Genomic DNA, 21,555 nt, shown 5'->3' on the forward strand with positions numbered 1-21,555 from the left:
GAAAATAAGGAAAGGTGGAGTAGATCCCCTCTGAAATGTAACATGAGGAGCTGGGAGTTGGTAAAAGTGACTCTTCTCACCAGTGTAACACCCAGTTCACAGATGACAGTACTGGGATGAATTTTCGGTGCTTTCCTGGCACTTCTCCAGGCTGCTGAACCTGATTGAACGTCGCTTTGCCTCTGAGACAAAAGTCTGGAGAAGTGGTGGAAAAGTTCACATCTAACTTTGGGTTGGGGCTCATCTCACCACGTTACCCGACGATCCAGGATAGCCGTCATTAAAGCTTTCAAACCCTGCAAAACAAAAGGAGCGCAGGAGCACGGGACTCCATACGTCGTTCGTGGTGCAGATTTATAACCCGCCTGAAACATTTCCTCCCCGTCCTGGAGAAAATGATGTTTTGCACAAATCTGTTCCGAGGCCGCTCAGAGGAAAATGGTCGAACGTAAAATCAATCAGGTTTGGTCTTCACCAAACAAACAGCCACGGAAGCGCCGAGCTCTCCAGAAAGAAAGGGACGCAATCGCTTTCCTTCTCCAGCACGTGCCAACCAGCGTAAATAAGACTTTACTCTACGGACCGGCACATTCCCCCGAACGATCTTCCTTAAAACGAGTGCCAATTACAAGCCCGAGTCGGCCTCGCCCGCAGCGTAGTCGCACGTTTGAAATTTAAATCCGAGGCGGCCTCGCAGGATGATAGATGCGCTTTACGAGAGATTTGAACACAATCCCCAGTGATGAGGTGAGGCGATACAGATCACTTTCACATGTGGAGGACTCGCTATCTGCTGCTTTGAGGAAAGATCCCCCTCTTCTTCAAAGGGCTGCCACGTAAACGGGTGGTGATTTAAGATTGGAAGACAAACAGAGAAAAAGGCAGAGACGGGAGGAGGGCTGAGGTGCACTGAGCTGATAACGTCACAAAAACAGCAGATCGAGTCTAAATGTCAGAGAGATTCTGCACTCAGGTGAACTTTACACGACCAGTGTCCCCATTTCCCTTTCCATCTGTATATGGCTGTGCAGCTGTGTGATGCTGCTCTGCCTCCCCTCCTCCAGAAAGAGGCCTCTTTATGCATTCAGCTACAATATAGGGGCTCAAAGTGAGCAGCACTCAGACTCAGATTAGGCTAAATTACGGTTCGGAGCTGCTGTGCTCCGTGCACCGACAGGAACACACTTTTAGAAACATCTTTTCCTACAAAAGCGCCGACTCTTGAGCAGAGAGGAGCTGCCATCCGGGCAAAATCACAGAGGAGGACTCGTCTTCCTGCCTCCTGTCACAGATTGCCTCAAATAACAAAAAATTAGGGGGAAAATGACAGAATCATCGTCACGCCATCAAACAGCTGGAAAAGGCTGTTAAATCTGTCAATTTCATTGTGAAATCTCAGTTTTGTGGGTCTCGGAGCAGCTGGAGGGACTGCAGCTTCTCCAGTTTGAACAGGTTGAATCAGTGTGTGTGACGCTCACAGGAACATCGATGGAGCGGCGGACGTCTGGGACTGAGGACGGACGGCTGAGACATTCCGGCTGCACTCGGATGCAAAAACTTGTGATTCTCCAGCGAGATTTGTCTAATGAGCAGCGAAGGCTCTGTGTGCGTCGGTGCTCTTTCGATGGACCACACTCGCTGTTTGTTATGTTTGGTTCACTCGGAGCAGAATCCGCCGCGCACGAAGCGGATGTGGGAATCTGACTTACCTGGAGACGAGACCGGGGCGTCCGGCCGAGTCACAGTTTTCAGTCGAAGAGTCCAAACTCGAACCACGAGCATCCTTGTTGTTTTATTCAATGTTCATGGAGTCAAGAATTTCGAGACTTAGAGGAGCTCTAATTAATATTCTACCTTGGGCAAAAGACTCATAGACCGCACTGTGGTATTAGTTCATCTTATCTTATCTTATGCACCACAGTGCGGTGGCCATCGTTTGCCTGCACACAGAATACGCAAAAAATCCATATAAATGCAAAACTCACCACTCCCCGAGTTAGCAGACTTACAATCCTTCCTTTGTCCAGATCTTAGACGGATGGATCAATGGACCGACCAAACTTTCCAATCACAACTTGTATAGCAAAATCATCAAAAGTGATTTAGCCTCCAAACCGGGAGGAACATACTTAGTTTCTAGTTAAAACTTAAAAGTCACTTCCAGAAATCCTTTTAACGGACCGAGTGTCCGTTTAACAAAAGGAAAACACTGGAAGAAAACGTGCATACATCCCTGCTTTAATGTGTTTCTGACTTTGAGGCTGCAGTGTGTTATCACAGCTATAATCCAACTGTTAGACCAACGGCTCAGCTTTGATAAAAAAATTATATTAGTTTTATAAGTGACTCATCTCCTTGTACCCGTGAAATGTCAGATAAAGAGCGCTCCTATTGTTCTCGCTGCGCTAAGCTTTCCAAAGCAGCCGCCATCTACAGAGAGACACACAACAAAACAAATGTTGGGAACACGTTCCCCATCAGAGCTAGCAAACTTTTTAAAATACCGCAGCCGCTGTTAATCACAGCGTTTCGTGGCTTCGTTTGATTTCTCCAGCAGATATTTGTTATCTGTCACTTTCAGATCATTCTGACACGCTGGTTTTTTGTTGTCCTTTTCTTGCAGGTATTTTGTTCAAACACGTCTTTATACTCAGTGATGGTGTTGAATATGAGGCTGTGAAAAGGTTTCTGCATCAACACAAACCCAGCAGCTTAGCTGTGTAGCCGTAGAGCGACTTCTGAGACTCGTCCACACAAAAACAAACGTACACGTGAAACGTGAGTGAAAGACGCACCGGGGGTTTTGTTTACATCATCACCGTCCGATAATTTCTCAACAAAACAACCATTTCATGCACACGTGTGTCGTTTGGTTTATTTACTCACACAACAGACACGATGTCACCTCGTTGGACCTGGTAGTTTCTCACACTCCAACGATTCAGCAGGACGACGTCACACTTGGACCCCCCCTCTGGGTTGAGGAATGGCTGAACACAGAACCACAAACACAGTTTATAGAAAATCACTGTTCATAGATGTTATGTGTACAATCTTTGCAATGACAGGAACCTATTAGTTAAAAATAATCTCAGTTCTTATGGTCTTCTCCTGGGGTAGCACTAAACTGACTGGGAAAACAGCTCAAATCTGGCTGATAGCAAGACAACAGTTTGTGGGTGTGGCCAAAAATCTCTCACGTTCAGAAGCCAGTCTTTGTCTTCGGTGCAATTTTGAGATCTATGGTCAGAACAGGAAGCCGTTGAAAAGTAGCCGCCGAACAAGAAGACTAGATTGGAGGGAGAGAAGCCGAATTAAAAATCAGGTATGGTTTGTGACAGCGGTCCCCAACCTCGAGTCGTTCGGTAGCAGGCCGCGAGAGTTGAGGTTCGGGTGTGAAATTTATGGTTTTCAGCGTTTTTACCGTTATTTTTTATCACTTTTATCGTTACCTCAGTTTCCCTGGGTCTTTTCCCGTGTGTTATGAATACATTTTCTTTTTTTTGTACTGGTACTGGTTTTATTTTGCTGTATTTATCTGCGACCCCTTAAAGGCCAGTCTGTGAAAATATCGTAGGACCGGTGTGTCGCGCAAAAAAGATTGGGGACCGCTGGTTTATGATTTTAGTTTAGCTTGACCAGAACGTCACTTTGTGGGAGAAGACGAGCACACAGGGAGCCAAGCCTGGTGAGGTTGGGTTGCTTTTAGATGTACACTGCGCAGGCGAGAGATGGCATCAACATGGTCCGGGTCATTTCTGCATAAGGTTCTCCCACGGGCGCCGGCTCTGCACTGATAGTCCGAGCCCAGGGCGCGAACTCAGGACTCTGTGCAGTCCAAAGAAACAAGCAGCATTCAGCTGCTCACACACTGGAGCTAATGGACCATGCGTGGGTTTGAGAACTGTAGACTCTCCTACTGAAAACTCCTCCATGGTTGGATCCAGAGACTGGACAAGGGCTGTCACAGCAACCGCATGAAAAAGTCCATATGACACGTGAGAGTCCTGTTAGTCTTTTACATGATGTATACGCATTCACTGTTCGAGGGAAAGTTTTCCCTTTTCCATACGAGTTGGCAGTAACATCTAAACTTTCCCCCATCTCTTTCTGCAATCCCAGAATGACTCCACGATGCTGAGATTGGGGGCTTTGTGGGGTCCACACCATCTGTTCCAGGACTGCTTGTTCTTCTCTGCTTGATGATAGTCCTTTATCACTCTGGATGAATGTTGGGGCTCATTGTTGTGCTGCACAATGCATCCGAGATGATCCCACGCGTCCCCGACGGATAGGAATCTGAGCATCAGATGCATATAAACTTTTTGCACAGCAGTGTGCATTATCTACAGAAATTATCTGGTCTCCCGCAGAGTAAACAGCAGGCACCGTGCTCTCACACAACACATCAGCACAACCGGTAAATAGAAAGGGAGACACACATCCGTTGGCGAGAAACGTGATGTTTACGCAGGGCAAAACTTTTATTTGGTTTGCTTTAACAACTGGCGATATCCACACACCCCCTACAGAATCCCAACATTGACCCCCATGAGGCCGTTCCTCCTCAATATTCACCCGGTAACACAATTATAGATGTGTTTGCTAAATCTTTATTCAGATTAAAATGTTAACGTTTACCCAGAGGTCAGTGTCAGGGGGTTACCTACATAAAAAGGTTTTCTCATCTGAAGGCTGGGCACTGTTAACAGTTCAGGGTCAGCTCTAAGCAATAAGAGCAGAAAGACACCAGACCTACAGACTCCATGTAGGGGTTTAAGGTCGTTGGTATACTGTCTGAGATAGTTTCATTATTCTCATACTGCCTGTAAATCATCTGCTTCATGGATGGCACCAAACAGCACATCTCCATCCTCTGCAGCATCTTCACTAGGGCTGCCACAAACGATTATTTTGATAGTCGACTAGTCACCAATTATTTTTGCGATTAGTCGACTAATCAGATCATCATCCATTGGACGTAAAACTACAGCTTATTGCACCAGCAGCATCTGCTCTACCATCATAATGATCACTATCATTAGCTTACAGCTTTAAGTGTTTAAGGTCTGTTCTAACTAAAAATAAAGACAAGATGATAGTTCGTTAAATTTTAATGAAGTTTGCAGATTGTTTCGGTGAAGTTTAATAAACTCCTTGCTATCTAAAATATAACAGGACACCGGAGTAAATTCTCCAGCATCTCACACTTCTGATAATCAGCTGTCTGCTTGAGGTTTATTCAGCTGTGTAAAAACTATAACTTTAATCTCAGCCAAACCGATTTACTCAGGAACAAATAAAATACTGAAAAAGCCAAACAATTACATTTTTAAGTTATCTAAGTGACTCATATATCATGTTTAACCTGAGCAGCGAAAGACGGCGGTGGGTTTGAAGATGATTTGCCAGGAGTCCGGTGTTCTCACGGCTCTAGTTAGCCTTGCCCCCGGCTCGCTATCGAGCTAGTGGGTAACAGACGTCTCCGAAAACGTCGGAGCGCTTTTGAAAATATGTGGTGTCCTGATAAACTGAGCAGATATTTGAGGTTTACACAGCTACATTCTCGCCTGAAAATATGTTAAACGTTTATTTTGTGACCCAGAAAGAATAATAAGAGTAACATTAAAACTAACTAGCTGCCGCCATTGTTGGAAACTGAGCTGGGCTGCGCTATGAATTCTGGGACTCAGCTTCTTCTTCGGGGTTTAACGGCAGCTGGCATCCTTGTACATGCAGTGCTGCCATCTTCTGTTTCAGTCCGTTATTACACTCTTAAATCCTGCTACTTATTCCTGCGTCTTCGTCTTTTGTGATCTTACAAAGCTTCAAACGACGCGTCGACTATTAAATCAGTCGTCGACGATTCTGATAGTCGATGTAATCGTGACTAGTCGACTAATCGTGGCAGCCCTGATATTCACCTTCATAATTGTGTTAATCCAACATTTGTCCACCTATTAATCTATTATCTGATGTTTATCATGCGTCACAGTCAGCGGTCAAAGCAGAGAAAGCCAAGCCTCCTCCCCCCGGATGCCTGCTTGACCTCTTCCGGCGTGTCCTATTCCTACTCCAGGGTCACCTGGCAGAGCATTCTTGAACACGTCATCTAGAGTCCAGGAGATGCTGAAGCATCTCAGTTGGCTCCTTTGAATGTGGAGGAGCAGAGGGTTTGCTCTGAACTCCCACCCCAGCTCTAAAGCCAAGTCCCTTCAGAGGAAGCCCAGTTCAACTATACAGGGGTAATGGTACTAGGTGAGGGTAGGACCTTGGATCAATGATCAATCCTTGGGACAATTTCAGCAAACATTAAAATTATTTACAGTCTGTGCATTTACATGTTAAGGTAACACCTGCATCATAGAAAACTTGAATGTTGCCACTAATGACTATCATACATATAATTTTGTAACAATTAAAACCCAGTTTCAACCTCCCTGCATCGGTCCCTGTTTCTTTAATCTTCTGCTCAGCCTCCCCACACCCCGATGACTCGGTTTTACTTTGAATTATCACCCCAGCTTAATGAGTTCCCTTATGGTTATTATAGCAATGTACTGAACTATATGTGCTGCTGATTTATGGATGGCAGAACTCTGCATACGGCACCTTCAGGGACATTTTCTCCCAAAACAAATGCAGCGAGTTTAGAATTAAACTTCATCTGAAGAAATACCACATATAACCCTGACGCCAAATGTAAAACAAAACCTATATAAGAAAACTTCGTGTGTCAGCTCTTTACTTGGTGCAGCTGCTGGATTTCAGTAGTTGGGTCTTAATTGAAAATGTAACTGCTATGTAAAGCCAGAAAGTTTAATATCAGGCTTTAAAGGGGAACATGCATTAGTGGTTTCATATTTAAGCCCATTAGACGGAGGAAATAACGTGTTCTCGGATCGATCTCCTACCTTCCAGGCAGCCATTGTTTCGGTTTAGTCCAATAAAGCATGAAAATCAAGTTTCACAGCTGTGAACAATGGCTGTGATTCAGGTCTTCTTATTATTTCACATTTCAGAGCGAGCCACTGGTGAGCTGCCCAACTTTATATGCTGGAGCTAAGATGTGGCTCCTAAACTGTCTCTGTAAGGTTGAGGTTTTACCCTAAACCACGAGTATCTGTGAGCCTAAGGAAGCAGCTTGTGCCTAAATGACAACAACCCAAACCAAGAGTAAAGAAACATCAGAAAGCAGCACAAAAGTTTCATTTAAGAAGAAGTCAGAGCTGTCAGCTTTGGCCTTATGCATCTTTGGAAAGCTTGTAGATCTGTAAAAACGGGGCCGTTCTGGTTTTAGACGAAGAACCACGAACCTTTTTGCAGTCAGCCGTCTCCAGAAACCACTCACAAACTGGGCACAAACCTTCCCCAGCAACTGGCTGCTGCCAGGGCGTCACTCGCCAGTCTTCATGAACTGGGTTTTACAAATCACCTGGGCGGCCAACTACTCGCAACTGGTCAGGGAATCTGCACTTTAGGGGGATGATCTGTCAGCCTGAATGACAAGACAATAAGAGCTTCATGCCACATCTGGCTCACACAACACCAGCCCTAACCCACATCAAGACTGACCAGGTCATGACTGTCGAGTCACATCTGGACCGCACAGCATCGTTCAGAGGGGTAACGGAGCCACGAGTGCCAAAAGCAGCCAAAAATTGTTTGGGTGATAAATCGTGCCAACAAATAAGTTTCCAATATTTTGGATTGAAGAAATTATGTTTGAGAGTAAAGACAGATCCCACGTGGTTAGTTTACAGTCAGCTGGGCTGTCTCTAAACCAAGCATTTCATCTCGCCGTGTTGTAGCTGGGCATACCCGTGTCCTCTGAGACAGCTCTTCACACGCTCGCCGATGACCCCCCCCCCCTCGCTTGTCTGACACCACTACAAACAACAAAATCATTACTCTTACAACTCTGTTCATGTCACTTCATCAAAGGATCCATGCGTGACGAAGCCCAATCACACCAGCATGCAACATGACGCACGGCGACTCTTTCATTTAACAGTGCGTGCGCAGGCCATTTCACGCCTGCCGGGTAATTGATAGAATATCGCTTTCCTGTCAGACCCAAAACAAATATGAACGCTGTTAGCCGGTAAGTTCGATTTATCAGCTAGAGACGGATACTTCACCAGCTTCAGCCACATTTATATTCACAATAATAATGATGCACTGATTGTGAAAGTGCTGCAGTGACTCTGCTTTCCCAGAAAGACTGCAGCTGATTGATCTGGGACTGACCCGGAACCAGAACACAGACGCACTGCTGCCTGTTACGATGCAGTGACCTCTGTAAAAGGGAAAATACCTCCTGGACCCTGCAGAAACCACCTGTGGGTTTATCATTAAAAATGCATGTTGCAAAGTCTAGAGGACACACATGCCTGTATTTTAAAGTCTAAAAAAAGCTGCAAAGTACAAAACACTGCGGGGAACGTCTTTAAGCAAAGGTCACCGCTGTACGCCGCCCGGTCTGCACGGCACGCGGACTCTTCCAATAAAAACGTCACAAATGAAGGTTCAAGTATTTTACTGGAAGCATTTCCCCGTCTCCCTCGCCTCACCGAGCCTGGTTCTGTCGGAGGTTTATTGGGGTGGTCTAATTGCTGGGGTGTTGTCCACATTACTGTAGGGTCTTTACGTAAACATGTAAAGCACTTTGAGGCGGCTGCTGTTGTGACTTGATCTGAACTGCATTCCCATAATCCAACTCACTCTGAGACATCACTGGTAGTTAGAAATGGTCCAAATTTATTGAGCTCGAGTTAAAATGATCAGTGCGGCTGTTCTCACAGGTGTTAGGATCATTTTTACCCTGCAGGCATCCGCGAAAAAGAGGATTTACGAGACTAAAGAGGAAGTCAGACAGCTCGTTGACGTCTAAAGACGGTATACCATGTTCTGGCTGAAGTCTTTCTTCAGGAGGAGCGCGACCGCCGACACAGCGTTTGTAGTCCGTCACACTCACGCAGGTGCAAGAAACCCGAATCCCTGATGCTTGCTCCCATGTGTGGGATGATTGATGACACCTTCACTCCTGCCCATCACTCCTGTTTTCTCTGGTTACCTGTCAGGTTATGTATTGATTTTAAAATCCTTTTACTTTTCTTTAAAGTTCTTTATTGTCTTAAAAAAAGACTACCTGTCTGATCTACTTCAGCCTTGTGATCGAGCCTCTCGGGTCCCCGGGCACTTTGAGACTTTCGGTTTGTTCCAAAGTGCTGAACACAAACTTTTAATGGGACAGTGTCCAGGTTTACTGGTTTGACTATTAGAAAACTTAGAGAGCAGCTCAGAGTGTTGAGACCTTCACCCCAAACATTTCACTCTGCTGATAAGAGTGCTGTTTAGTTTAAAGATTTTTTCCCCTCCCCCAGTTACTTTTTGGGTCAGTATCAAAAGTGACGCCTTCAAGCTGTGAGCTAAAATGAAGTTAATGTTCTGGGTGGAGGAAACTGATTTAAAGCGGTTTGTGTGGCGCTTTCTGTTCCAGTCGCAGCAGCACGACCAACGTTACTGCAACCGTGTCCAACCAACATGCAGTCCTGTGGCCTTTAATGTTTGCTTTGAAGACGGAGGTCAGACCTGCGACCTGTCGCAGGCAGTCGCAGTGAAACACAAAGTCAGTCTGGAGGAAGTAAAGCTGTGACCTGCATATTCTCTGGATCCAAAAACAACAACACACGTGTGTGTGTGTGTGTGTGTGTGTGTGTGTGTGTGTGTGTGTGTGTGTGTGTGTGTGTGTGTGTGTGTGTGTGTGTGTGTGTGTGTGTGAAAGCTGTAGCATGATGACACCAATGATGCTTGTAGTGTGAAACAAGCCTGAAACCAAAGGATGTTTATATGAAAGCAGATTATTTAAGACCACAAAGGAAAGCTATAAAAATGTTAATAATAATACAGACTGTGGAAGTTAACTTATTAATGTCACCAGCACATCTTTTTAAGCCCATCGGAGCATGCACGCTCTGTTTTGTGTAACTATTTTTAAATGCCAGTAAAATTGCAACCACGTAAGATAGCGCAATAACAAGGAGTTGTTCTTACGTAACACACATTCAACTTGTCGTAGGTCACGGTCTCATCCACAAACGGCTTTTTGCAAAAATCGCATAAAAAGCGTTGGCAACAACAAAACCATTAAAATCCAGAAACACGCTTTGATCAGCTGTTCATATCACTTCCTACAATCGAATAAACGTCGGCGCAAACTGGCGTGGCCGCTATTACCTTCGAAAACTGGAAGTGACGCCATTTTCTGTGGGAAATGTAGTTTTCTCCCTGCAGGACCTTTCAAAGGTTTACTGGTGTTTTTGAAAGTCGTGTTTGACTTTATGTCTTTCTGTAAAATTTCTGGGAGGCTTAAACTTAAATTTCACTGTTGGAAATAGTTTATTTTGATGCTGTTTTTTTTTTTCAAATAATATTTATTTTCGTTTTTCTGAAAGTTTATAAAAAAATATCTCAAAAATGAAACTACAAAGACACTCCAAATAAATTTCCTGTAAACTATTTTGTGCAACTTTTTTGCATTTACAGTTTTGAGGGACAAACCTCTGAAATCTATTCTGTAACTAGAAATATGTCTAAAAAACAAACAAATGATTTTCTATTTTTTGCTATGTATGTAGTTACTGTGGACTTTAGTTAAGTGACAGGTGTACCCCGACTCTTCGATACACCTGTGATAAAACTCTGTAAGCTAACTATGTATCTGTAACTATGTATCTGTAACTATTAGGGGTGCAACTATATTCGTATCGATATTGAACCGTTCGATACAGTGCTTTCGGTTCGGTACGCATATGTATCGAACAATACAACATTTGTAATTTATTTTATCAATTTTCCTTCTGACGATGCTGTCTGTGTTGAGCGCTCAGTGGATCTGCGTTCGACTACTCCGCCTAGGCTGCACTGTCGAGCGCAGATTCACTGAGCGCTCAACACAGACAGCATCGTCAGAAGGAAGAGCGCAGGGCAAGCTAGCAAGACAGAAGTTAAGCTCTCCTTGCAACATGGACCTCCCCCACCCTCATTCAGATCTGGCGTTTGGAATTATTTTGGTTTTCATGTGACGTATGACCCTGAAGGTAAGCGAGTCATGGACTAAAGTAAAACAGTATGTTGGATGTGCCATGCAATGCTCAATTACATTGGTGTGAACTAGTGTGTTAGCGCAGTTAGCTCGTTAACGTGTTGGCCGTCTAGCCCCATGCACGGAGCGATCGGCGGTAGCTCGTTAACGGAGATTTGCCGTGTTGTGGCGTTAAGGTCATTTCAACGAGATTAACCTGAAAGCACTAGTGGGAACACAACGAATATGACTGCACATTTACGCCGACATCATCCTAGTGCAAAGACAAAAACAACAAGCATGCTACTAACTTTAGCCGAGTCATTTAGACAGCTGTTAGCACATGATTCTCTTTATGCTGCTGAGAATATAGCCCAGAAGAAGCGGATAGTATAGCTTTTATTTTGGAAAGAGACATTTCTCTGTAATAAACTCTCTTTTCCAAAGATGAGTGACTCCTCAATCAGATACAGGGCTTGCAATATCGCTAGCCCGACGTCCCGGAGCTAGCGATTTTTTCAGTCAGGCTACCAAAATCTATCTCTGCCCTGCCCGTCGGGCTATTGTAGGAAAAATATATGTCAATGCTTTTGCATTCTTTCAGAAATGTAGCTGGGTAATTATGTCATTGGCATCGGTGAGCCACTGTCAATATGTGACATATTGAAATCGCGTTTGAATTTGCGCTTGTTTTTTTGCTTTCACTTTGCAATCGTGCGAACTGTGTATAGAGAGCGACAGCACTGATCTGTGAGTGATGATAATTTGCGCACCAATTCCTCTGACATCGTCTTATTAATCGTTAGCTTACTATGCAAACATGACAAGTGAAATCTCCCGCAGCTTAAACATGTGAGAGGTTGATCGCGCAGAGACTCGCTGAGCTTATGTGAGTGAGTGTGTAAAAGCATTTCAGTTCTGCTGAGCCAAATAAGACAGGTCAGGGTGAAGAAGTGACAGCCAAAGAAAAGCTTACCACAAAACGGAGAAGTTATGACAAATCAGACTATAAGGCAAAAAGAAAGTGCAGCTTTATGGTTTCATGGACAAAAGAATTTCTGTGGCTGCAATATGATGAGCTAAATAACCAGGGCTGCACATAAGTGGTCCGCAGGTGCGCATTCGCTGTCAAAATAAAAAACACGCACAAGGGTTAGGGTTAAATTTAAAAACTGTACTTTTGAGTTAAAATATATATTTATAATTTTAATAAATGACAAATTAAAAATGCATGAACATTTTTTGTATCGAAAAAATATCGAACCGTGACACCAAAGTATCGAACCGAACCGAACCGAACCGTGAATTTTGTGTATCGTTGCACCCCTAGTAACTATGTATCTGTAACTATGTATCTGTAAAGTGGCTTTTAAATTGTCTGATTTTTTGCTGTTTTTGCGAGCAGAGTGCTAATCAGGGAAAGACGAAGACTTTACCTGCAATACCAGCAGCTCAGGTGTGTTTGTTTCTTTGACTAAATAATTGATGTGGTCTCAGGGAAACTGACTGATTAGTACAATTTTCTTTTTATCGTTTGTTCTTTGTTTGATCTCTTTTCTAATAAATAAAACAATAAGAAAACAAACAGCTGAGGTGAGACGTGAAACTGCGTTTGCAATGACAGAAACCTGAGGTGCTCCCAGCAACTCGGGCAAACCCTGCGCTCGACCTTTCAGGCTTCATGGAGAGAAAATTCAGTCTTTGGTTTTACACTGTTGCTTTTTTCTTCATCGTAAATTAAGAAGTCGAGCAGGACACGATCACAAACGTACTCAGGAGGCTGGAAAGCACTGTTTCCATGACAACAATCCAAGCAGCGCAGAAAGGATGAAACAATCTGAGACTACACCTCGCACTGACTGGAATTAATTTCCTGTTGACTTAGTTCAAGATTAAATACAGCCATTAATAACATAATCCTAACCCAGCTCTCACCTTCAAACACGCCTGAACACTCAGCCACTGCTACAGGGAGCAGGTGCACAAGACAGGTCCTCACACTGCAACAGTGTATACGGGTTTATGACACACACACACACCACTCGCTCTGTGTGCTTTCCAGAGCCTCGGCCTCTCAGTGCTCTGCGACGAGGCTGCTGCAGAAGTCTTTTTCTAAACATTCAGCCGTTTGACTTCAGGGAAATGTTTCCTGCAGACTCAGCAGACTCACTGCTCTCACTGTCACGGCCGAACATTGTGCAGACATGCTCTGGGGTGCTGTTAGAAGAATCTTTGGATCATGTGGGTTGCAGAGTGGTGGCTCCACAAATTGAGCTTGTCCCAGCATCAAGGTGCATGCTCGATGGCATTGGGACTTCTTGTAGGCTGGTTTAACATCTTTGACTCTCATTTGTGTTCTTTAATAAGGTGTTATAGAGCATTTTGTCTGTGTGGAGCGCCGTAATGCTGTGATTGGTGAGGGCACTGTAGGTGGGTGGGTGGTCACTTTCATTGTAACAGCAGGATCAATGAAATCACTTTGTCTGCAACGTCACTTCTGAAGTGAGTCCTGCTAACCAGCGAGGCTAAAGAAAAGAAAAGAAACGGCTTTAACTACGTGATTTTATGACAATGATGTGAAAGTAGATTAGATGAAACTTCATTGATCCCTCGGGTGGGTTCCTCTGGGAAATTCATGCAATAGTCGTGAAAAGAAGGAGCGAGCCATGCTCTGCAGTAAACGCAGAGCAGCGGGGACACAGCCGCTCATCCTCACTCACCAAACAAACTCTCGTGACCTGACCGACGAATCACGGAGCTCGGCCACATTAAGACTCCACGGCAGTCGAGCGCTGACATTTCATTCTGCGGCCGAGTTTTTGTATCGTTACTCCCTTGTATCTTACCAGTAAAATGTCATTATAGCATCTGAATTCAACCAGAAGGCAAACATTTTCTGCTGGAGCGAATGGAGCCGAGTGGTTTGACATGGATTTCTCAGACAACCATTTTTTTTGGTTCATAGAAAGTCTACATTTATCCAGAATATATGGCATATTGGTCCTACACAGGGTAGCTATGAAACTAGACAGCTTTGGAAACACATGGATTGGACTTTTTTGACTATATTAGTTTCATTTTGCCTTTTTGAGGCTTCAGAGAAACTACCCTGCAACTTCTGTGTCAAACCTTAAAGGCCAATATCATTCTGGATTGTTAGCACAATGCTAAAATCATTCCAGGAATTGAGGTTCTAGCAAGTCTACCAAACTTCAAATCATGCAGTGCTCAGTGAACCTGCAGAGAGACCCAAGAGCTCCATCTCAGACTCTAACTCAGTTAGCATGTTAAAGGTTAAAGTTCATGAGCGTACAAATAGAAGAAGACTGAACAAGTATGGCTTGCTTCTCTCTAAAAAGAACAAATTAATGAAGAAACCACAAGACTTCTGGAACAAACAGCGGCATGAACAGCTGCACGTTTGGAGGAAATGAAACAGTTATCATCACAATGGTGGAGGGATGGTGCTTTGGGCTCGGTGCAGTCACTGAAAGGACCATGAACTCCTCGGTATACCAAAACATTTTAGAGTCAGATGTGAGGCCGTCTGTCCCACAGCTAAAACTGGGTAAACAGTCACCACCACTTGTATCACACGACACCATAACGGACAGAAATCCAGGACTTCCAGTTATACTGCTAACACAACTTCAGCTCTTTGCAAGCATCTGCACAGACAGCATGCTAACACTAAGCTAGCCAGCTAGCTAAGACCCAGAGTGAAGGCCGACCCCAGCCCAGCAGCCAGACCCTGAACTTCAACAGGTAACAAATGGATGAGCAGTCAGGCTGCAGCATCCGTTGTGCCTGTTTAAGTTTCTGAAGTAAATCATCATCAAATACAATAACCTCAGTTTGATCTGAATTAAGAAGCAGAAAGTTAGCGGCCATCCAGGTCTTTGTCTTTAAGACATTCCTGCAGTTTAACTCAGTGGTGTGTGTTATCTGGCTTCATGGACAGATAGAGCTGGGTGTCATCTGTAGGGATGGAATCAAAAAGTGGTTCTTTTATTTTTAATTGCACAAAAGGACGAGAGCGCGACGGTAAAGTGCAGACTGCTCCAGGACAGACACAGCTGCATTACACTGCTAACACAACTTCAGCTCTTTGCAAGCACATGCAGACAGCATGCTAACGCTAAGCTAGCCAAGAGTGATGTTAAAGCTGGGTAAATGCTGACCCCAGACCAGCACCGTGATGAAGTGAGCAGCTGCTGAACCTCAACAGGTAACGAAGGGATGAGCTTCTGTCCTACCTGTTCATGTTTCTACAGTAGAATCACCATGACGACTGCTCTCTTTGGGCTGGTTTTCCTCTTTGCTTTATGTCGTCAGAAAAAGTGTATGCAGTGACTATGTCTGCTATGTCTTCTAATGATGCTGCCTAAGGGAAGCATGTATAATGTAAACAGACTTGGTCCTAGCACTGAACCCTGTGGAACTCCATAATTAACCTCAGTGTGTGAACAAATCGGAGTCTATTACATAGATATGATACAAACAGATAGCTGGCTTCTACACAACCAAACTTCTTTTCGCCCCCTGCTGGCCATTAGAAAGTCTGCAGACGAATACACTCCATACCAAAGCAGCCTGCAGTGTATGATTTTACTGCTCAGGTCATTGTAACTTTCTCTCTACTTATCCAGGGAATAAGTACTTTTTGTTCCATTTCTTTCCTTCTTGTTCCTCGCTGAGGCTTCACAGAGACAAATTCCCAATGGATCAAAGCATGACGTCAACAGATTAAAGCCCAAAGCAGAGCAGGAGCTCTGTTCTCTCTGAGGATAGAAACAGTTAGTGTAAACATCTCATTTATTCAACCACTCCCTTCATCCAACACCGCTGCATGGTTTTATTTCTAATGCTTTAAGATTTGATTGGATTCTCAGGTCGCTGTCACGACCCGGGCGAAAGCAGCTACAAGACTCTACAACACGCAACGAAGAGCGACACGCAGCTTTAAAATTCATGCTCATTAAAAATAGACAGCAGATTGTTTTATGTATAATGCAACACATGTCAGGGATAATGAGCTGCACGACAGGAAACAAGTCGGTCAAAACCCAGCAGACTCCTCATGTGAGAGGAGAGCAGCTTTATTTACGGTTTGGATGAAGAGGCCTGCATCTGTGAACGCTGATGTTTGCAGCCACCCGCACTGTCTGCAACCTTTAAATATAATACTTCCCTCTTTGCCAAGCAGGGAAGCAGGTCGTGACTTAAAGTTCTGTCTTTGTTTCTCCCACGAAATGTGATGCGGTGCACTACAGAAGCTCAGCAGAGCATGTGTGAATGAAGAAGGAAAAAATCTCTTTCATTGTTCGCTAAAATCCTTTGGACTCCCTGAGTTTAGCTCTGAAAGACGTTCCACACTACTGCGTAACATTAACTCAGAGAAACTCATCAATCCTGGAACTGGCTCATTTCTTCTGACATCAACTGGTCTTTTTCCAGTGTGGAATGATTGTACAGCATACATCTCCAATGGCTTTGATAAACCAGAACCAATCCACACACACACACAAGTATACACACAGGCTCAAATATATACATACACCCCTGATATTTGGTTAAATGCCTCTTAGCCACTTACATCTCTGCCAGATGCTTTTGGGATCCAACAACAAGCTTCCAGCTTGCTGGCTGATATTTGGCCGCTCTTCTTGGACGGACTGGTAGAGTCATTTAGTTGGTTGGTTTTCCTCCTGTGCTCCACAAACTTTTGGCTTTTGGGAATGCCGTTCCTGAAGCTTGATGTTATTCTGCTTTCATTCCAAAATCAGTTTTGATGGTTGTTCGGGATCGTTGTCCTGCAGGAACACCCAACTACATCCAAGGTTCAACCTTCTATGTATTTAAAGAATACATAGAAGAATGTGTATGTAGTCCTCTTTCTTCATGATTTCACCAACATTATACTGTGTACCTGCACCACTGGCAGTGAAACAGCCCAGAGCGTGATGCTACCACCGCCATGCGTCACAGCTGCAGTGTTCTCAGGGTTGAAAGCCTCACCTTTGCTCCTCCAATCAGCTCCATCTTTGTCTCGTCTGACCATCAAACTTTTCTCCAGAGGCCGTTTGGCTCGTCCACGTGGGCAGATTTCAGTTGAGCTCGTTGATTTTGGAGCAGGAGCTTCTTTCTTAGTCCTTGGAGATGTGAGACTGGCTTCACTGTGGAAGTGACACTGGTGTTCCAGCAGATTCCAGTCCACAGCAGGCTTGATCCTGGGTGGGTCCTGAACATTGACAGTTTGGCTCTAATTCAGATGTGTCACCACTTTGCCAAGGAGTGGATGGAGACTTCTGAGCATGACTCCACTGAAGGATTAAATAATGAAATGAGGAATATTTTGCTCATTTTGGATTTGACGCCACACATTGGCCAGTTCTGTTTCTTTCTACATGTGTGTCATGTTGACAGTGAATGTTTACTGTGTGTAAAACTGGATTTTGTTAGTTGATGAAACCCTGCATTGAAAGAACATAAAAACTCTAACGATCGTATCTTCTGTTCATTGTATTTATTTAATTCCTTGTCTTTTTATGAAAGAAACCTTACAAACACGAAATACTTTCGTGACCTTTAACCTTTAACATGCAAACTGAGGCTGTGGAGTCTCAGATGGGACTCTTGGCTTTTGGACGTCCACTCCTGGGAGGACTGGTGAATGTTTTTCCTTGGTGTGAGCGTGTGATCAGCAGCACCGGCTGATGAACCGACCTCTTAATTCCTCGCTGTATTTCATTTTCCACACTTTCCTGCTTCTATGTTTGGCTTCATAAATAACGACAGAGTGTAAAAGTGTCAGCATTCAAACCAGATGATTTGCATCATGTTTCGATATGTAAAACATTAGAAACTTTGTTTTAAACCGCGACGAGAATAAAGCAGCGATTCTGAATCTGTCTCCCAGTAACGATCAATAACACAAAATACCATTTTGATATAACAGCGATATTAATCACAGAACAGGTCAAGCTTAAATAAAACCCAACATTTAGATTTACATTTCTTATTGGAGTCACTGAAATTTGAATTCATGCTTATTAAAACTCAAACTTTACGGCCATCAGCTGCCAAACTGGACGCTGTGCTAGGAAGAAGAGAAACGCAGAATCTGGGCTGTAAGCAGGACGTGAGCAGCTTCCAGCTAAAAAATGGTCCGGAGTGAGTTTTCAGTTAGAAACCTGCTTTCCAGGCTTCATACTTCCTAATCCTCAGCACGCTGTGACGATGCTCCGACCTCTGACCTGCTCTTTATCTGTAAAGTCAGACATCCAGAGAGTGCGGCTTCCCCTCCCGTTGACCTCTGCGAGCAGACGCTGTGAGCTTCTCCCTGATAAGCGGATGTGCTGTGATATCTCACCTGCATCGATGATCCCTCCACTCGTGCCACGTAGGCGAATCGATCGAGGAAGGTGACGGTTACGGGGACGGCGACAAAGAATCCGCTAACGAACGCTCGCAGGCAGCGTCGCCCCGCCGTGGCCTGCTGAGCCATCGCAGATCTGGACAGGGAAGAAGAACATGAGAGCGGGAAGTCGACGTTACCGCGACAACACGCAGGAAAATAAACAGCGCTCAGATTAGACTAAGTTAGATTAAACTTTATTGATCTCTGCGGGGAGGCGGGGCAATGCAGCAGTGGGAGATTAATAGAAACACACCAGAGAAAGTAGAGGTGGGAATCACCATAAATCCCACGATACGATATTATCACAATACTTAACGCACGATACGATATTATTGCAATTTTTAAAAATATTTTGCGATATTCAGATTCTGTACATAAAGGTAAACTTTATCAATATTCATTTTATCTAATGTCAAAGTCTCACACTCAGTCTTTCTCTCATTTCAGTTTTATTGTTGACAAACTGAACGGTTTGTATTACAGTCTAGTCCAACTTAACTGAATGCGAGTACGTTTGCTGATAGCAACACCATGTGATTCAGCGAATAACACGGGGATTTCATCATTTGTGAAGCCAGGCTGAAAACACTCAGCAATCTGTGCATTCACGACTGGATGTAATGCTGGTAGCTTAGCTGTAGCATTTGTAGCTGAGGCTTCAGCTTCCGGGTAACAAGGAAATGACGTCATTCACGTAGATTACTGATTGGCAGCGCTAACTCGAAATTTTGAGTTGCTTTTCTCAAAATTTTGAGTTAATAAATCAAAATTTTGAGTTAATATGTCGAAATTTAAATTTCGAGTTAAAATAACTCTGAATTTTGAGATAATAACTCAAAATTTCGAGTTATGGATCCTTTTTTTTTTTTTTTGTGGCGGAAACGGGCTTCCATAACATGCTCTGAAGTCAGAGCACAGAAACCTTTTTTGTAACAAAATATCGATTTCTGCTGTCCCTGTATCGATACATTAGTAGCAAACAGAATATCACGATACTACACAGAATCGATTTTTTCCCCACCCCTAAGAGAAAGACCTGGAAGCAAAAAGGTAAATACGGTGTGTTAAGTGAAAAGTACATGTGAAACCTTTCAGATACACTGAAATCAGTCATTGACCTGAAAATGGATGTTTTCCACATGACTGGCATCACATTAGGGGAGCGTGAAATTCAAGGGAAAATGGCATCAAAATTCTCAATTAACAAGAAAAAATGTGGTAAAGGTTTCATAGATCAAAAAGATTTGCAAAAACCAAAATTGTAGTTTGTGACAAAGAAAATGCAAATCAGGCAATTTAGAAAATGTTGATAAACGAAACAAGAGGGAGGTTTCCAGTCGCACAAGAGTCACTGACAAGAAGCATTCTTACAATAAGTAAAGCTGTTGTAACAATGCTTGTGCCAAGGTCATGCACATATCCAGTTATACCTCCAAAACTGTCTGAAAGCATCAAGCAGAAGCACTCATGCAGATGAAACCTGCAGCAGGACTGGAAACAAACATGCAACAGGTCATAAAGATGCAAGAACAATGAGCCCCGCAGCACACAACACGGGGTAGTGCTGTTCTGCAATGTTTGATACTGATGCTTTTGTGCGCCATTAAAGTGAAAAGCACAAAGACTCGAGCTGCTGGTGGAGACAAATATTCATCTAAAATCTGCCTTAACCATTATATTTGAAACGTTATATGATATTTGGAGTCGTGTGTGTGAAACCTGATCTAAATGGTTGCTGCTTGCATTCTTTAGAAAAATGTGTTATACTTTCCAAATTAAGAGACGGCCCTGCCTGCTGCGGGTAAACCAACGACCCTGACTGACGAAAACTCGCCACAGAAAGAAGTCGTCCTTTTGCGAGTTCTTATCGCAGGTTTGGCGACAGCGAACGCTGAAAACACATCACGCTGAGCCCGTTCCCCTCCTGACAGAGTTTTTCATCCACTCTGCTGGTGCGCTCCAGGAAGCCCAGACAGGCGTGAAATGACCGAGCAGCTGGCGGCGGCGGCGGCAGCCATGCACCGCTGCCTTCGGCTAACAGCTAACAGCCTCGCCTCCACATCGGCCGTCCTCACTCTGGAGATCTGCCACAGCTATTACCTCCACATCACAAGAATTCAGATGAAACATCATCAAAGCACACTGTACTCTGCCTCCACGCTTTCAGAGAGTGTCGGCGAGGCCGCGTGAACACATTCAGGGATTAAAAAAGCTAATCTGTTTCTCCCTCTAATTCAACGTCTCAATGCAACGTGGCAGTTTACCAGCATACTGCATGTCAATACCAGGAAGCTTTTTCAGTACTGTGAGGCGAAGAGGCGCAGGAACACTTTCCCAACATACCAGCAGACAGACTGCAGAAACCCTGTTAGTATGAAACGCTCCCAAGAAAAACTGATTTCTTGGCTCCACACAGAAGAATCCAAGTTGTAGGTGGAAGTAAACAAACTGCCATCATCTCGCTTGCAAACTTGCACTCGAGTTCCAGTTTAAGCAGTTTGCAGCAAAGAAGACAGAAAAACCTGCAGGAGATGTTTAAGGGAGACTTCTGTGCACTCAGGTTCTAACAGAATCGCACTGTGGTTGCTGCAGACGGACTAACGAGCTGGCTCGTCAGGTCTGCGGACTTCCAACCTCTGGACTGCAGCTGCTGCTTTTCAGTGCTGGGCGAGCGCAGCGGTACACGAACCGATTCTCGACCTGCAGCCAGCATCCCTGCAGCTCACAGAGCCACAACATCAACCTGATCAGCAGGTCTGCAGGGACGCACAGACCAAACGGGCCAAACAGTGTGTTTGATGTTCATGTAGCTCAAGTTTAACTTTCAAGCTTTTTTTTTACAGCTTTTTCGGAGTAACCGAGTCGTGTTTGGTGGTCATGCTGCTGGGCAGCACACAGCAACAGCAATTTAGCTTCATTATATTGTAGAGAAGGGAGACGTACCTACAGCCAATACGTCTGAAACTCACAGAAAAGTCTATTAAATATTGGGGTGAAACGTCTCTTACATATGTGACGTAACTATGCAATTTATGAAAACTATGCAGCC

At 44.1% G+C, this 21,555-nt stretch overlaps 1 protein-coding gene across 1 annotated transcript in view; it reads right to left on the reverse strand.

Moving 5' to 3' along the window:
- The window catches only part of immp2l (inner mitochondrial membrane peptidase subunit 2), a 208,065-nt gene that overhangs the window by 166,515 nt on the left and 19,995 nt on the right, over positions 1-21,555 (reverse strand). The window contains exons 2-3 of the mRNA XM_085415037.1: positions 18,459-18,600; positions 2,887-2,990 (exon numbers count right to left, since the gene is read on the reverse strand). Coding sequence (XP_085271163.1) covers positions 2,887-2,990; positions 18,459-18,593 — 239 coding nt within the window. The 5' untranslated portion in view covers positions 18,594-18,600. The remainder of the gene's footprint in view (positions 1-2,886; positions 2,991-18,458; positions 18,601-21,555) is intronic.

Source organism: Rhamphochromis longiceps, linkage group LG7 (genome assembly GCF_057381845.1).
Source record: "Rhamphochromis longiceps isolate RC_006_pf linkage group LG7, R_longiceps_female_GT1.1, whole genome shotgun sequence".
In the NCBI taxonomy this organism is placed as follows: domain Eukaryota; kingdom Metazoa; phylum Chordata; class Actinopteri; order Cichliformes; family Cichlidae; genus Rhamphochromis; species Rhamphochromis longiceps.